Source organism: Molossus molossus, unplaced genomic scaffold (genome assembly GCF_014108415.1).
Source record: "Molossus molossus isolate mMolMol1 unplaced genomic scaffold, mMolMol1.p scaffold_m16_p_1, whole genome shotgun sequence".
Lineage (NCBI taxonomy): Eukaryota > Metazoa > Chordata > Mammalia > Chiroptera > Molossidae > Molossus > Molossus molossus.
Genome location: NW_023425344.1, coordinates 71,254,821 through 71,271,594, shown reverse-complemented (window position 1 = coordinate 71,271,594; position 16,774 = coordinate 71,254,821). Strand labels below are relative to the sequence as shown.

The 16,774-nt window shown below is 37.6% G+C and overlaps 1 protein-coding gene across 2 annotated transcripts in view; it reads right to left on the bottom strand.

The window, feature by feature from the left end:
- GRID2 (glutamate ionotropic receptor delta type subunit 2) overlaps positions 1 to 8,227 on the bottom strand; it is a 1,393,668-nt gene extending 1,385,441 nt beyond the window's left edge. The window contains exon 1 of one of the 2 annotated variants that reach the window (XM_036259309.1): positions 7,440 to 8,227. In XM_036259309.1, the coding sequence (XP_036115202.1) occupies positions 7,440 to 7,527 (88 nt within the window). In that variant the 5' untranslated portion in view covers positions 7,528 to 8,227. The remainder of the gene's footprint in view (positions 1 to 7,439) is intronic. The other variant, XM_036259315.1, reaches the window with a different exon arrangement.
- Between the last annotated feature and the right edge of the window lie 8,547 nt (positions 8,228 to 16,774).

The window sequence follows — 16,774 nt, the reverse complement described above, 5'->3', positions numbered from 1 at the left end:
CAGAGCAATAAAATAAGATTATTTCCAAAATCCCTTTTTTAATTATTAGGGAGTGAAAATGCAGAAGAATAATTTTAATAAAATTACTCGATCTTTTTTCATGAATACAAAGATTTGTTAGTAGGGAACTTGACTACAGAGAGATTTAAAATTTTTCGCACACACAGGCCTGCCTTGTGGTGCTTAGCTTCTTGTACTTGCCTCTGAGCTTCCTTCTAAACACCAAGGAGGTTCTCAGCAGTTTAACCCAGCCTCAGCTTCATATGGATAACCCCTAGGTAAACATCAGAAAGGCAAAGAATACCTGAGGAAGAAATCCAAACCTATGATGAACTTTGACAAAATATTGGCTCTTTCCTTCATACTCTGCTTCTCCCAAACATATGCTGATATCCTGGTGCGCATTCAGTTTGTAAATTCCAGAATATAGTACTTTGTCTCATTTTAGTTTATATAATTTTAGAGCTTAAATAAACAGTAGTCTAAATTTTGTTTTAGGGTTAATAAAAATGAGAACTAGATAAAGCAAATAACTTCCGAATAATGCTCTGTTTGCAATTGATAAATTTGGTACTTAGCCCCAAACCATCTAGTTGATCCAGAACAATTTTTACATCCCACCTATGTTTTTCACAATCATCTGAAATTTGATTCCACATTCAAAAGTTAAAGTTCACTAATTTAAATTACCTGAGTCCACAGATGTTCTTTTAAATATCAATCCCAGAATTATTTTAGTATTTTTCCTTATCCTTTAGATATCCATCTGATCAGTTGATTTTGTTCTGAACTTTTTTAAATAATTTTTTTCCTTTATTGATTTTAGAGAGAGAGGAAGTGAGAGGGAAAGAGAGATAGAAACATCGGAGAGAGAGACTATCTATCGATTGGCTACCTCCTGCATGCCCCCCACTGTGGACTGAGCCCACAATCTGGGCATGTGCCCTGACCAGGATTCGAACCAGCAACCTCTTGGTGCATGGGTCAATGTTCAACCACTGAGTCACACCAGCCAGACTATTCTGAGCTTTTAAATAATACATTATTCTGACCGTTTATTATTTAATATTGGCACAGGGCAAGGTCTAATATAATATGACTGACTGTTCCTTCATTTAACCTTCTATTGCATTCTCTAATTATGTGATTTTTTATTATGTTAAAACTAATTTATCAGATTAAAGTTGTCTAAGTTTCATCCTCCATTAGCTTTATCATGGGATGTACTAGAAGAGAAATGTTGCCTCTTTAAAACAATTCAATAAACAGAAAGATTAATAAGTGATAACAGACACTGGTTTTTATACTACCATACAAACCCGATGGTGGTGGTCTTCTGGGTGTGTGTGTGTGTGTGTGTGTGTGTGTGGAGATTAATACAATTCATGAAACTTAATATTTATCAGGCCAAAACTATCTAAAAACATGATCATTCACAAAATTCAGTGATTGACACTATTTTTATATTTATCTGTATTTGTGCTCACATATATGTTTATGTATAGCTCTGTGTAAGTGGGTTTCATGCTACAAACATCAATCAGTTCAGAACTCCAAAAGTTCCATAGGTAAGCACATTCACTACAGTTAAGAAATTACTTAACAAACTCATTCGCTAATGTCTGTATACATCAGCAGTTATGCATACTTACATATTTTTTTGGTGTCTTAGATTTTTCACCGAGAATAAGTATTAGTTTACAAATATATTTACGTAATAGGTTAAATTTGTGAAAATTTACATCACTAGCAAGTTCTTCTATCTACAGAACAGAGAGTGATGATAAAGTCCTAAAATTCAATTCTTAGAAGAATAAGCGACAGGATATTATCTTTGCTCTTCAGGTTTGAAAATAAAAACCACCTATATCTTACAGTATCACAAACATTAAATTGCATTTTTTTTTCCTGAGGATTTAAAAGAATATATATTTCGTGTGATTTTCAAGTAGGACAACAAAGGAACAGCTCAGAATGCAGTGACACCTAATGGCAAAGCTATCTTTATAGGTCATAAATGTATTTTCTAATAAACATGATATTCACAGAAAAAATCTTAAGTGTTGCCACTCACCAATATGCCAAGTATAATCTGGAATATTATGAAGATCCAGCAGCAATGCCAAATACTTTACCTTTTTAAACTAAAAGAATATATGCAAGTAAAAATAATTCTTCATGAAAAAGTGTGGTTTTAAAAATATAATATCCCTTTGAGATAAAGTTACAATATTATAAACTTAGCCTTAGAGATTAGAATTAAATGTAATGCATCTTCCATTACTCTTAAGAATCTCAGTTGGTTGCTATGGGTGGATAAGTGGAAAGGTAGTCACCTAGATTTTTATTCATATTTTAATTGAAATTTATAGCAGGTATTTACTGGACGTACATTTGGAGTAGAAAGCAAAGGTCCTTAGTGTAATGATTTATTAGTCATGTCTTGTGGATATAATTGAATAATAACATTGCCCAACTTAATGCACATCAAATAACTGTATTAATGACACAGAATAAAGGTAAAATATAGTCTTATTTTACATTCTTAATACGTTCTAGGTTTATACTATATGTTAGCCAAAACTTAGAGAGCAATAAACTACTCTAAATGATGAAAGGATAACTTAAATCACTGAGATATACAATGTGAAGAGTCCTTGATGACTCCCAGGGGCTACTGTTAAACAGTGCAAATCATGTAAAGATATGGAAAAGATACATTTTGGTAGAAGACACTGTACATCTTCTGGAAATGCTTTTACATTCTGTATTTGATAAAACAATCCTTAGTGTAACAGGATAAAAACTGATGGTTTAAATCTACGGTCTATTTTTGTTTTTAATGCAGTGACACATTTTACTCAACCACCAATCTTGTACTTTAATTTGAACTTTCTCATGATGAAAATACTCTGAATTGTCTTAGGCTTCTCAAATATCATGAGAATGATTATGATTATGATCTTGGAGGATAAAGTATCAATGGCTTATGAGAAAAAAAAATGAATAAATGCTTGGTTTCTACTCCCTGTTGCCATAAGGTATTTTACCATGACTGATAACAACCAAAACATGCTAGTGATTTTTGTAATATATGAATAAGTACTCAGCTTCAGTGTTTCCTTGCAGAGATATATAACTGAGGATAGCTCATTTCAATCAGTTCTGTGAGCACAGGCACCAGATAAAGAAATGAGCATACATTAAACTGCTAAAACATGAGATCCTCCATATTAGATATGAAGCAAAACACAAACTGTGCAGTTGGCTGGAAATGCCACCTAATCCCTGCTTAATTAAAGCAGTGCTCTAAACTCCTGTTGTGTTAAGGGAGTAAAGAGTGTGGGGCGACTGATGTATGAAGAAAATAGCACTCAGCGTGGCTAATCTCAAAGACGTTGGAGCTTTCCAGCTACATAAATCAGAGCGACTTTTGAATAGCCTCATAAAACACAGTATCATTGCCATTCCACTCACGACTTTTTGGTTCTTCCTACAGCATGCAGATCATTAGGAAACTTCTAAGCAATCAAGTAATGTGGGTCTGATGAAATTACTCAATCAATGCACAGGCTTAAAGTAGAAGCATAATTTCAAAATTACATAGTTTTTATATGTCAAACGACCTTTCTTTGGGGTGGGGGGATGAAGATGATCACAATGAAGGAGATTCATTCAACATGCTGTGTCTGTGTGTGTGAATATTAAACAAGTGTATATAATTATCAAATATTTTTAAAATATGATTTAACAGAAACTCAAAGTAATTACAATATTATGCATTTTTGATTGAACTACATTTCCATTTCAGTCATTAATTTAACCATCTCCTCTTGCAGTGAACTGATAATGTGTTTAATAAAACATATTAAAGTTAAAATGTGCAGTTGACTTTATTAAAGTACCTGCATGAATAGAAAAAAAGAAAGAAAGAAAGAAAGAAAGAAGAATGGAGTGAGTTTTCATATATATATTTTGGTTCAATACCAAAAGGATTTGATAGTTAAAGAACCTATTACAATGGAATACTACTCGGTTGTAAAAAATGAAGGAAATCTTACCTTTTGAGACAGCATGGATGGACCTGGAGAGTATTATGGTAAGTAAAATAAGCCAGTAAGAGAAAGACAAGCAGCATATTATTTCACTTATATGTGGAATCTAATGAACAAGTAAACTAACAAGAAACAGACTCATAGATACAGAGAACAAACTGGCAGCTGTCAGAGGGGAGGGTGATTGGGTGAAAAAGGTGAATAGATCAAGCAAAAAAAATTAAAGAAATTAAAGACACAGACAATAGTATGGTGATTACCAGAAGAAAAGGGGGGTTGGGGGACGTAGAAGAGGGTACAGAAGTGGTAAATGGTGATGGAAGGAAACTTGACTAAGGGTAGTGAACACACAATACAATATATAGATGATGTACTATAGAATTGTACTCCTAAAATTTATATAATTTTATTAACCAATAAACTCAATTAAATTATAAACAAAACAAAAAACTAAGATCACTGAGATCAAGGCAATGTCTCACACTAAATCTGTATGCCCCACACTGAAGTGTGTGTAAAAGGTGTTCAATAAATACATACAAGATAGGAAAAAAAAAAAAAAGACTATTACAGCAGTGTCCTTTTATCTTTCCAGCTTGCTGAACTACATATTGCAGCTACTTTCTGCTTAAACTCGTCACATGAGGCTATGAAAACCTTTCATTTCTGCATATCTCCTACCATCTCTTAAGTTGAAATATTCTTTCCCTCCTGTTTCATCACTTTCATCCCTTTAATTCTGAAATAATAGATCTACCATACGCATATTTCTCACATTAAACATTAAATGAAGGCAATCACCTCCTAAACATAATTAATTCTCTTTTCCTATCCAACCAAGCAACTAAACTGATCCAATGAATAGTAAGTGGTGCTTTACAATGTTTAATATGAGGATTCAGTTTTGAATTTATTATAGTCAGCCTGGGTGGGGGTGAAGGTGGGAGAGAACCTTAAACCTCTGAAGCGCACACAAATTAGTCTTCTTTCTTCTTTCTTTCTTTCTTTCTTTCTTTCTTTCTTTCTTTCTTTCTTTCTAATTTAGGAGACAACATTTTTCACTATATTAAAAAATATGGAGAATTTAAAACAAATATCAATTTGCTAGCATCAGGAGATTATTAGGTAGTCTATAAGAGAAGCTAATCCTCTTGTCTAATATACTAATTGCATTCAAGTTAAATTAATTGTCTAAAAAGTAACAGTTTCTTTTAGTAAGACATACACAGTCCATGCATACAACCAGCTTTCTAAAGAAATCTGTAATTTGTACACAGTTACTTTTTTTGGCCTGGTTATAAATAAGTAAGCCATGTCACAATGACAGACAACAGAATGGAAAGTAAAAAAATACAACAGTTGTGTTCTATTTTGAAACAAATGCCCAGACTGCATTGCAAAACAGTATTCATCTGGTAAAGGATAGCAAGATCTGTAGGTGTTTGTAAATAGTGTATTTATTGTGTAGACCACAGAACAAGCAACAAAATAAGCATTTATCCACAAGCCTTCCCTCCTGAGTGATAAAGAGCATAAGGCAGAAATCCCTAATCATAAAACGAATGTAAAAGTACAATAATATATACCTACAGTCCTGTTTCAGTCATTTACACTGGACATAAAGGCATGTCATTTCTTTAAGAGGAGCACAGTTCATTTCTGAACTCTATCAAAACATTACTGAACCCCTCCATAAGACCATTAATTTCTCCCTGAAAAGTTCAAAACCCACAGGCACTGTTAGCCCCCAGGCAAAACGTGATCTAGCAGGCAAGCTATCTAGTGTTTAATTTACTTAATGCCTAAATGCAAGGTTTTCTGAATCCTGACCTCATTACCCCTTGCACAGACATATGGTTCTATTGATATAAATGATAGAGAATGGCAGACATGTTTACAAAGACAGCCTCTGAGACCAAGAGAGAGGGAGCCCCCTGGAGCTGAGAGGCTGGCCGCTATGGGCACGCACAGGATAGAAGACCCTGAATTGGGCAGGCACAACCACCACCTGCAGCAGGTTAGGCTTCCAGGAGAGAGCGGGGAAGAAGAAAGGGGAGAGGGAGAGGGAGAGAGAGAGAGAGAGGGACAGGGAGGAAAGGGAGGGAGAATGTATGTGTTGCGCGGGGGAGGGGGAGGGGGACGGAAAGGGGAGATGCTGCGACCCATCTGTCTCCTCAATTTGCAGAACATCACGCCGTGTGGACAGATAAAAGTCCTGTGCCCAGAAAAATTCCCCAAGAGGGGCCTCTCTTCAGCCCAGTAAATGAACCTCGCTGGCCCGCGGATGAGAATTTCCGAAAAGGAAATCGCATTAACGCAGAAAAGGCTGCACGAGCTCGTCTCAGCTCAGCTCTAACGCATTAGCTAGTGAGAAGAGTTGGAGCCTGGAGCTGCGAGCGCTGTGCATGATAATGACGCGCAGCCCCCGCCCGCCCCCGCCCGCCCCCGCCCGCCCCGGCCAGTCCCGGCCAGTCCGATTGCTAATAGGTGGGGCCAGGAGCATCTCCCAGCCGGTTCGGCCGTCTTTCTCCAGGAGTCTGGCCGCCACACCGCAGCCGGAGCGCCTCTGCTCTCGGCCTTGAGCTGCAACTGAGAGTTGACCACGAAGCGAGGCAAGTGTCGACGAGGCGGCCAGCGAAGGCGACCGGCGCGCGTCTGCTCCCCGAGCTCCCCGAGTGCCACCGGGCCAAGTCTCACGGCCGCGCCGGGCCCGGGCAACGCGTGCGAGGCAGCGAGGCGCGTGGATCCCAGTCCTCGCTACACTGCCACCAGCCCCTCCCGCCCTGTCGCGGCGACTCTGCGCGAGCACCGCAAAGCCGAGAGGACGAGAGGAGGAGGAGGAGGAGGCTGGGGGCGCCTCCAGCAGCCCGTCACCATCGCACAACGCTGTGGCGAAGGCAGCCGGCTCACGTTGCAAAACCACCTGTTCGATCCGAAGGGAGCTCCCCCCACTTCCCATCCCAGTTCTTTTAGCCTCGTAGGAGACACCTCCTCCGTTCCCTCAAAGATAATATTTTTAAATGGAGCAAATGTATATCCGGGGAAGAATATGGAAGGTTGAATCTATTAAACTTCCTTTTCCCACACACTTCGAACCCCCGCACTCGCCGGCACACACGCACCCCGAGGTAAACTCGAGTCCCCCTCGCATGCAGCCCACACTCCAAGATTCCCCGCCAAACAACAGCACAAGTCAAGGTTCGAGCAGCATCCGCATCCTGCCAGAAAACTGAACAAGAGTGAGGGAAGGGTTTCTGGAAGGGGCAGTGAACCGCAGCCACCGCCAACAAGCCACACAGAGGGCGGAGAGGGGGACGCAAAGGGGGAACATTTGCGAACCGAAACGGTAAAAAGTACCCAGCGGCAGCACCTGCCCTTACTTACCGATGTGAATGATCGAATCAGCATTTGCCAAGTCCCAGGTTCGAGACCACCACACGGACAAAACCAAGAACAAGGGGAAAACTTCCATCTCCTCCTATGCTGATCTTCTTTCAAGGTGGATTTTCTTTCAAGATTTAAAAAAACAAAAACAAAAAACAGCCCAAAGAGTTTGAGGTCACGATAGTTTAGCACAGCTTTTTCTTTTCCCCCCTAAATTCCTACTGCCAGAGCAAAGCCTTTAATCGACGCTGAGGAAGGCAGAGCAAATAAGAAAAAGAGCCCAGCCTGAGGAATCCTCCTTCGTAAAGCCGTGTCACTTGGAAGGGAATTTTGGCATCGCCAGAGTTGTTTGCAGTTTGGCTTTTTAAAAATGTATCCAGCCTCGGCTGCACTCGGGCAGGGGGAGAGGCTGGAGCTCAGACCATCCCCATCGCTGCGCCTGGGCCCGGGTCTCGGGTCCCGGCTCCGCAGCAACTTCCAACAGACCCACCCCCCTCACGCCGGATGTCCCCCTCCCCCTTCCCAACCAAAAAGCAACCCCCCTCTGGCCCTGACGGCCCGCAGAGAATCACTGGTCTTCGCTGCCAAATAAAATCTAAGTGGAAAGGAAAGATTAGGAGATTCCAAACGGAGCAGCCAGGTTTCAGCAGGGAGGGGAAAAAATACCCTCTCCAAGAGAGGTAGGAAAAAGTGAACTTCAAGGTAATGCAGATAGTAATGCAGAGAAAATCCTTTTTCTGCGGGAGGCGGGGAGCGGAGCTCGGCGAGGCGGGCCCGGGAAGCCGGTTCGCTCGGGCGCGGTTGGCGGGGGAGTTGCGCCGGGCGCCAGCAGCCGGGCCGGGCGGGAGGGCGGAGGGAGCCGCCACGGGCTGCAGGATGCTTTTGGAGCGGTTCGCCTGGCGGGATGCAGGAAGCGAGGAACGAGCGAGCTTGGCAGCTTCAGCACTAGCCCCACGTTGCCTAGAAATGGATCACCTAGGAGAAGGAGCGAGCCTGCGAGAGAGCGGTGCTGTCAGGCGGAGAGGGGGAAACCGAGAGAGGAAGAGCTTCTCTCTAATAACCACCTCCTCCCCCTATCTGCAATACAAGGCAGAAACAAAATAGTGCTCTCATTTCCCTTGGATTCTTCAACCGGGACTGAGGAAAAGGCAAGACTTGAAGCCTTAAAAAAAAAAAAAAAAAAAAAAGGAAAGAAAGAAAGAAAAAACAAGGTTAAAGGCAACCTAAAAAGCCACCCCACTTATTTAACCTTGCTATTCCTATTCTCGAGCAGGTATCAGAATTCTTCTAGTCTTTGCCCAGAATTAGTCACATTAGTTTAAAAACAAATTAGGGACACCTGGTCACTAAGGGAGAGGAGACCTAGAAAGCTTTTAATGAGATTTCAATTATAAAGTTATAAAAAGGAGAGGACGTGCTAATTGCCTTTTCTACAGTGATTTTTTTCCCCCTGTCTCTAGTGTATTTTTTTAGGAATTCAGGATAATGGAGAAAAAAGGTCTTGAAATAAAAAATATAATAATTAAGTAAAACAGAAATACATGTTTTAGGGAAGAATTTGATCAAAATATTACATCGAGTAGCTTTATAACAGATTAGGTATAGAAATTAAGAATTAGTAAATTGGTTGTTTCCCCACGGAAAGAGCTGAGAAAGTACTGAAAGACAGCTTCCCAGTCCTGGAATGAAAGAATTTTCTGCAAGGTTATTCCTTAAAATAAAATCCTAAGGATTGTGACTTCCTTTTTTCTAAAGATTAACTTATATCCAGTCTGGCTTCAGTTTCAGACTGTTAACACAGCCAAGTGACTAGTTAAATCCAGGTATTAAGGGACCTAATATTTCAGTTATATCTGGAATCCTTTGGGAATGTTGTTACTTGGGATGTATAGATGTCAAACTCCTCAACCAACCTTTCCCAAACTTGGCAAACCTCTTTTCTTCTTACTCTCTCACTTGAGCCTTTCTCTCTATCATGTCTGGTGAATTGGGCTATTATTTCTCCAAACACAATTGAATGTTCTCGCCTCTGTGAAATGCTTCTTTCATTCATCTTGTGCATCATTTCCCTGAACATTTCAGAAAATGTTGTGCTGCCATATTGTTACTTAGATTAATAGTTATGTTGGAAGGTATTTATTTGTCTTCCCAATCACTCTCCTCCACTACTGCAAGGCTTAATTTAAATTCCTTCGGCCCATAAAGTTGCACACAATGTTGTTATATGGCATAAACCCATCCTCTGCAGTGCTCTTGTAGCATACTCTCTACCTTTATATTAGTCTTAGATAGGCCCAGTTCTGAATTAGATTATCAGTGCTTCCACAGTAGCTTAGGACCATAGCTTAGTCACATTTTATTCACTGTAGCATTTACACAGAGCCCCTTTGTTGACTTGAGTTTCATTGTTGACTTGAAATTCATCACTTCCGTCTGAATTTGTCATAAAGCAGTGCTTCCAAGAAGACATCACTGATTAATGCCTCTCAATTTTGATCATTTCTTTATCTTTTTCATCATTAGTACACGTGGACATAATATTGATTGTATTCATGTTGTTGTTGATGTTACTTTAGTTTTCAAAGGGTTCTGTTGCAATTTCACGGATTATATTTTGTTGTTACAGATAATGAATCTTTGAAAGAATGGATGTATCTCCCCATAGCTTGCTTCTATGATATTATTCACAAGTGCATTTTTAAAATTGATGAGTCACTATGCACTCTAACAAGAAAAAATTATGAAATAACTATTAACATGGAAAGAGCAATATAATATCTTAGAATCAGAGAACTAGGAAGAACTTCAAAACATTAGCTGGCCCGGTAATGGCATAATAAATGTCCTTCCTGGAGTTAGCTAAATATACTCAATTCAGACTATCTTCTCTCTTGGAAATCTGTTCTGGTATATTACGAGCAAAACATTTTCATTATTCCCAAATCCTCCCATTGAGTGATTCACAAAGGTAGCTTCACTTTGGAATAACTTGAGAAACTTTTGAAAAAGATAACTTCAGAATAATTTAATAAAAATACTGGGTTTGGAGACCTGGTCAATTTGTTTGACATGACCCTAATGTGAATCTATAGTTCAGAACCACTGTTATAATACTCAAAAGTTTAAATGAATCTGAGTAACACATCGCAGAATACCATGAGAACATCATGAACCATGAGATATAGATTTCCAAAAGTAACACACGAAAGCTAATGCAAAATTAAAGCATACCAGTAGCTTAATAATTTTCAGTTTAAGAATATTAATCAATCATTTAATTATATAAATAATTTATATACCTGGTGAGTCCTAATTAATAGTTTTTGTGTGGGCGATAAGTTTAAGCACATTTTAATATATATGTTAACTATATTTTCCACTAGTTTAAAAAACTGCATCTTGTGATATATAATATTACTTAGCTACAAAGCTTTTTAATGTGTAAGTTAGATGGTAAGTTCCAGAGGGAAAAGAATAACAAATTTACTGGATACGCTTTCATATAGGCTTTTTATGAAGGCTGTTTATTAGTCTAGTTAAGACTACTTAGCTTTAATTCAAGCATTATCACATGCAAAAGGTTGCTGCATCTGGCTTGCTGCCCTGAAATTCAAAATTTTGTGACATTCTAACATTTTTTGGGGGAAAACAACCTTCATTCGTTAAAGTTTTACATCCAATGATTAGTTTTTTTAAAATTAAAATGTAAGTGAACCACAATTCATGAATTTATTCCTTCTTTGTGAAGACTGTCACTTCATTCAGCCATTAGGTTATAATATGAACATCAATAACTTGAAACGGTAGATAATCTGATCATCTTTAAGATGTAAAGTATAATGATTTATTTTACAGAAAAACAGAATTTGGGAGAAATATTAATTTGGATTTTGTATTAAGAAACAATATAATAGAAATCCTTGGAACATATATAATTCTTTCACTTTCTCACACACACACACACACACACACACACTCAAAAAAACACCTAAAACTACAATGTCTAAACTTTAAACATCAGCTGCTCACTGAATGTTATTAATAGCAGAAAGTCAACTTACATTAGTTAATTTTAAAGAATTCTTCAATAATATTCAATGACTCAGATTTATTTTGTTTTACTATAAAAATCTGTTAATTTATAATAGGGACAACATGAAAATTAGGGAGAAAAGTTCGCTTTGAAAAGAATAAAGCGGAGAAAATAGAATCTAATGTATTTAAAACATTACTTTTAATTCATTACACAGAGGTCCTTGAATAATGTGGTTTTGTGCAACTTCATTTCCTTATAACATTGATGAGAAAAAAAGAAAATGAATCCCCAGATGTAGCCACTGTCTATATGAGTTTGCATGTCCATGTCCAAGTGGGTTTTCTTCAGATACTCTGGTTTCCTCCCACATCCCGAAGACATGCAGATTACATGAGTTGGCATAGTAGCTAAATTGTCCCCGTGTGAGTGTGAGCATGAGCATAAGTGTGGGTGTGACTGAGCTGCCAGGATAGACTCCGGCCACCCTCGACTCTGAACTGGAATAGCAGTTTGGAAAATAATTATCTTACTTGTTTTTATTATCTTATTTTTTTTTAAATGTAGGTATAGCTCATATTTATGTCAAAGTTTAATATTAGTTTTCAGGGTCTTATTTAGAAGTTTGGTTATGTTTTTGTGACTAGAAATATGCCATAGGAACTAAACTCTGGCTTATATCAAGTAGTCTATTGTAAAACTGGTTTCTTTTCTCCCTCCCTCCCTCCCTCCCTCCTTTCCTTCCTTCCTTCCTTCCTTCCTTCCTTCCTTCCTTCCTTCCTTCCTTCCTTCCTTCCTTCCTTCTTGCTTTTTCTTTTTAATTTTTTATTAATTTGTTTTTGTTACAGATGTTTCTCATTTTCCCCCCATTGACACCCTCCTCTCCTTCTTCCTGCCCCATCCCCAGCTTTGCTGTCTTTGTTCATTGGTCATGCATACATGCATGTAAAGTCTGTAGTTTATCTCTTCCCCCTCAAACCCCCTGTTCTAAGGCTTGTCAGTCAAAACTGGTTTCTTTATACATCATTCCTTTGCTTAAAATCCCAGTTTCCAAAACAAAGTTAGGTGAGGACTTACAGAAATTGTATCATTAGTGTCATACATATGGTTAGCTTCACAAAAAATTCTAAGTACATGACAACTTAAACATGAATCTGCAAGGAAAGCTGTAAGAGGACAGTGACTGACCACCTATATATACAGGCAATAACGAATTATGGCTATGAAATTATAATTGAGATGTTCATTTGCCAAAAAACCCCAAAAAACAAAAAAACAAATTATTTTTGTGTGAGGGGCTAAAAGAACACCTTATATATTTAGCAGATCAAAGACTTTAAGAGCTCGATGAGTCTTCAGGGCCTCTCTTATGCAATGCCAGTTTTCTAGAAGAGGATGGAAAACAGAGTCTCAGAAGCTGTACTGATGTTTGTTGAAAGATTGGAACTTAGAAAACACATTTTTGATTTTTAAATATGCTTCAAGAAAATCATTAAATCACACATTTCTATATAACATATTCATATTGGGTATACCCTGTCTTTTTAATTTTTTTTTCCCCCTGGTCAAACTTGCACTGACTCACTACTTTCTACTCTGTCAAACTATGTTATCTGTAACAATAGTGAAAATATTTTCCTTGGCAATATGTGGTTTCTTCCTTTCTTCTTTCTTCCCTTCCACATTACTCTTAATCCCATCCTTCCTTTTAAAGTGTATCCTAAATCTGTAAGGCTGCCTTATTAAGGCAATGCCATGTTTTCTTCCAACTCAGTGATATATAAATTCTAACCAAATTCAGCAATTAAATTGATTTTTTGTTGTTGTTATGAGCACTTTACCAAGCCCATCTATATTTAAGGTTAATGCAAGTGAAAACTTTGAATTTCAAAGCTTTTTCACTGTCCATACATTAGCCATGATACTTAACTTTTAGGAGCAAAATTTCATACACATACACACACACACACACACCCTCTTTTTGTTCAGACCTCTTATCTCCTCTGTCTAGATGTTGATGTTGAGCTTTAGGGAGAATGTTAATAAACATCAAGCAATTGGTAAATGGAGGTCAGATCATTACTTATAACCCAACAGGGGCTCTTTATTGAGATTGGCCCCTCACTACATTATATCCTGTCCCCACAAGATGGCAGCCATGCTTGATGTAGATTTAATCAGCTTCCTTTTAAAGTGTCTCAATACTTAACAGTTTATCTGAGTATTATTATCCGATATAAATCAAATGACTATATTTATGCAAACTTGATATTTTAAGTGATTTATTTTAGGTAACTTTATTTTCTGAAATTTCATTTCTTCTAAAACTTTCACATAAGAATAATAACTACCTATTATCATGGTCTTAAAATATTTGCTTTATTCACATCACTTATTTCATCAGTTACTGAGGAATTAAATATTACTAGAACAATCTTTAATAATATGCCACTCAATCCTATGTTAAAGGGTAATTCAAAGACTGGGGCATTATTTTATGATTCAAATTTTTAGTGTAAATTTTCAAATTTCAAAAATGAGGTTAATGTAACTATTTGATTTTTCTCAAGAAAAATTATTTTATATATCTTGAGTTAAGGAATTGCACTTGGCTGTGGTATATTGAAATTGTCTATCAATTATATGATTGATTCTTCTAGAATGGCATTATCATTTAAGGCAAATGTGTAACAAATAGGTCAAACGTAAAAGGAAATGAATGATGCCAGTTATAATGAATTTCAATGATCATTTAACCCTTAAAATCAGATTTTATTATCTTCCTGTGATTAACCATTTTAATTCTGAAATTAACTGTTTCTTTTCTTTTTTTTTTATCCTCACCCGAGGATATCTTTCCATTTTTTGTACAGATAGAGTGGGAGGGAGAGAGAGGAAGGGAGAGAGAGAGAGAGAAACATCGATGTGAAAGGGACACATCGAGTGGCTGCCACCCGCACGACCAACCAGGGCCGGGGATAAACTGCAACCGAGGTACATGCCCTTAGCGGGAACCGAACCCGGGTCTCTCTGGACTGCAGGCCGATGCTCTAACCACTGAGCCAAACCGGCCAGGGCTTAACTGTTTCTTTTGAAACATATTTTTCTAGGCACAGAACTGAGATACAAAGTGCACTTATGCAACATGCTGCAGATAGTCAACTACGCACTTTAGTGTGAGATGTATTTTATAACAGCAAATATCATGGGGAAAGCTTAAAGAGAGGGAAAAAAATAATTTACAAACACATATTGGCTTTAGAGGAGTTTTCAAAGTAGTAATAAAACTCTATAAACATTTAATTTCACTTCTTAGTGCGTAGAGTACCTACCTAATCAGTATAGACTCAAATATAATAAAGTCTTTATTTCTCATTGGTCCTGCAGGTTCAACTGGTTGTGAATAAATTAGTGAAAAGATAACATGAACATTTTTAAATATTGTAGAATATTACCATGCAGAATAAAGCAACAGCATCTTGAATCACTTCAAAATAAACAGAATACTGAGGTATCAAAGCGGTCTGCTTATGAGATTATCTGTTTGATGTAGAAAAGAAGGAAGATGACAGTAAAAATTATCTCATCATCAGCAATCCAGTATTAATCTCTGTTCAAATTTAACACGACTTATTTGCACTATGGTTTATATGACTGAGGAGAATGCAGGGGTGGGAATCTAAATTTTATATTAAATCCGATAGAATTTATCAAAAGTTTGCTGATATAAAGTTAATTATATTGTCAACACTTTAATTATTTTATACCTTCTTTTACAATTTGCTGCTTTATCATATTTTAAAAATTGCACCAAGATAGAGTAGAACCATAAAGAATTAGGCATAACAATATGAAAGTTGTGAAAATAAGATACTATTTAAAATTTTTTAAATGCCCATGCCATAGGAAATTTCTGAATCAGTATTTCCTACATGAATTCTATGAATTAATTTGTTCTGGAAAAAAAGAGATTTAGTGGCCATAAAAGACTGCAAAATGCTAGATAGATTTTTCTTCAATTAGAGACCAATAGTGTACATTAATATATTAAAACATGGAGAAGTTTTATTAACCTATATTTAACCCAAACTATCACAAATTTATATAATCATCAGTCTCCCCCCCCCCCCTTTGTTTTTAAATCCTCACTTGAGGATATTTTTCCATTGATTTTTAGAGAGAATGGAAGAGAGAAAAGGGAGAGAGAGACACATCGATTGGTTGCTTCCCACACGACTCCAACTGGGGCCCAGGTACATGCCCTTGACCAGAAATGGAACCAGAGACCTTTTGGTCTGCTGGCTGATGCTCTAATCATAGAGCCAAACTGGCCAGGTCCCCCTTTTTTCTTTCTTTCTTTTTTTTTTTCAATAAACAAAACGAACATTCTTTGTTACACTGTTGCAATCATTTTCTATTTCCCCAAACTAAAGATTTATTTTGTCTCCCCGCCCTGTTCTGTATGAATATTGATATTAGCCATACTGCAGATCAGTAGGCTGGTATACCATATCTGGGAAGGTAATAGGGGTTTCTTATTTCTGTTTTGAACTTCTGTGATGAAAGGAAATATTTCACTCAGACATAAACATGTTTTCTATTTGAAATGCTTTGTAGATTTCTGTTTCTTCTTAGGATGTAGAAAGCCGAAGGAGCGCATTGCTCTGAACCTAACAATAAGAAAATACTGATGATCTATAAAAATATAACTTTCCTTGAACCTATCAGCAAGCTGAAAGTGGTGAAACAACAAAGCAAACTAAGTTCCAAAGAGTGTCAGGCACTTCGAATGTGAGACAAGACACCAAACTCCTTCACTTGGGCAGAGCACAGAGGAAGAATTGGCTGCCATAGTATCAGGGAAGTAGAAATCAGTAACAAATTTTAATCAGTTTCTAAAAGTTAAATGTAGGTTAGCATAATCATCTAGAATAGCTGAGAGCATTCAGACACAAGGGGGTTTGCAATCTCTCATAGCCCTTTTCTATGGATCTACACAGGGTGCTCATGGGAAAGAGTGAGAGCAGAGCAGGACAACATAAATACCCTCTAATTGCTACAGGCATAATGGAGGTGGAACGATTTAAAATATGGCCCATCCACATGGATCCTTTTCATTAGGAAGAAAATCCTTTATGCTGCTGAGGGAGGGACAGGGCCCTCCTGTCTTATAACCAGGGCCTAAAGATCCAATATTTGTGTAGAAGCAAACTCATTAGCTTCTGGGTAAGAGTCAATAAACTCTTCGTCACACCAGGAAAAGATCACTGCTCCTGAGAGAGTGATAGAATTAAAATTATCT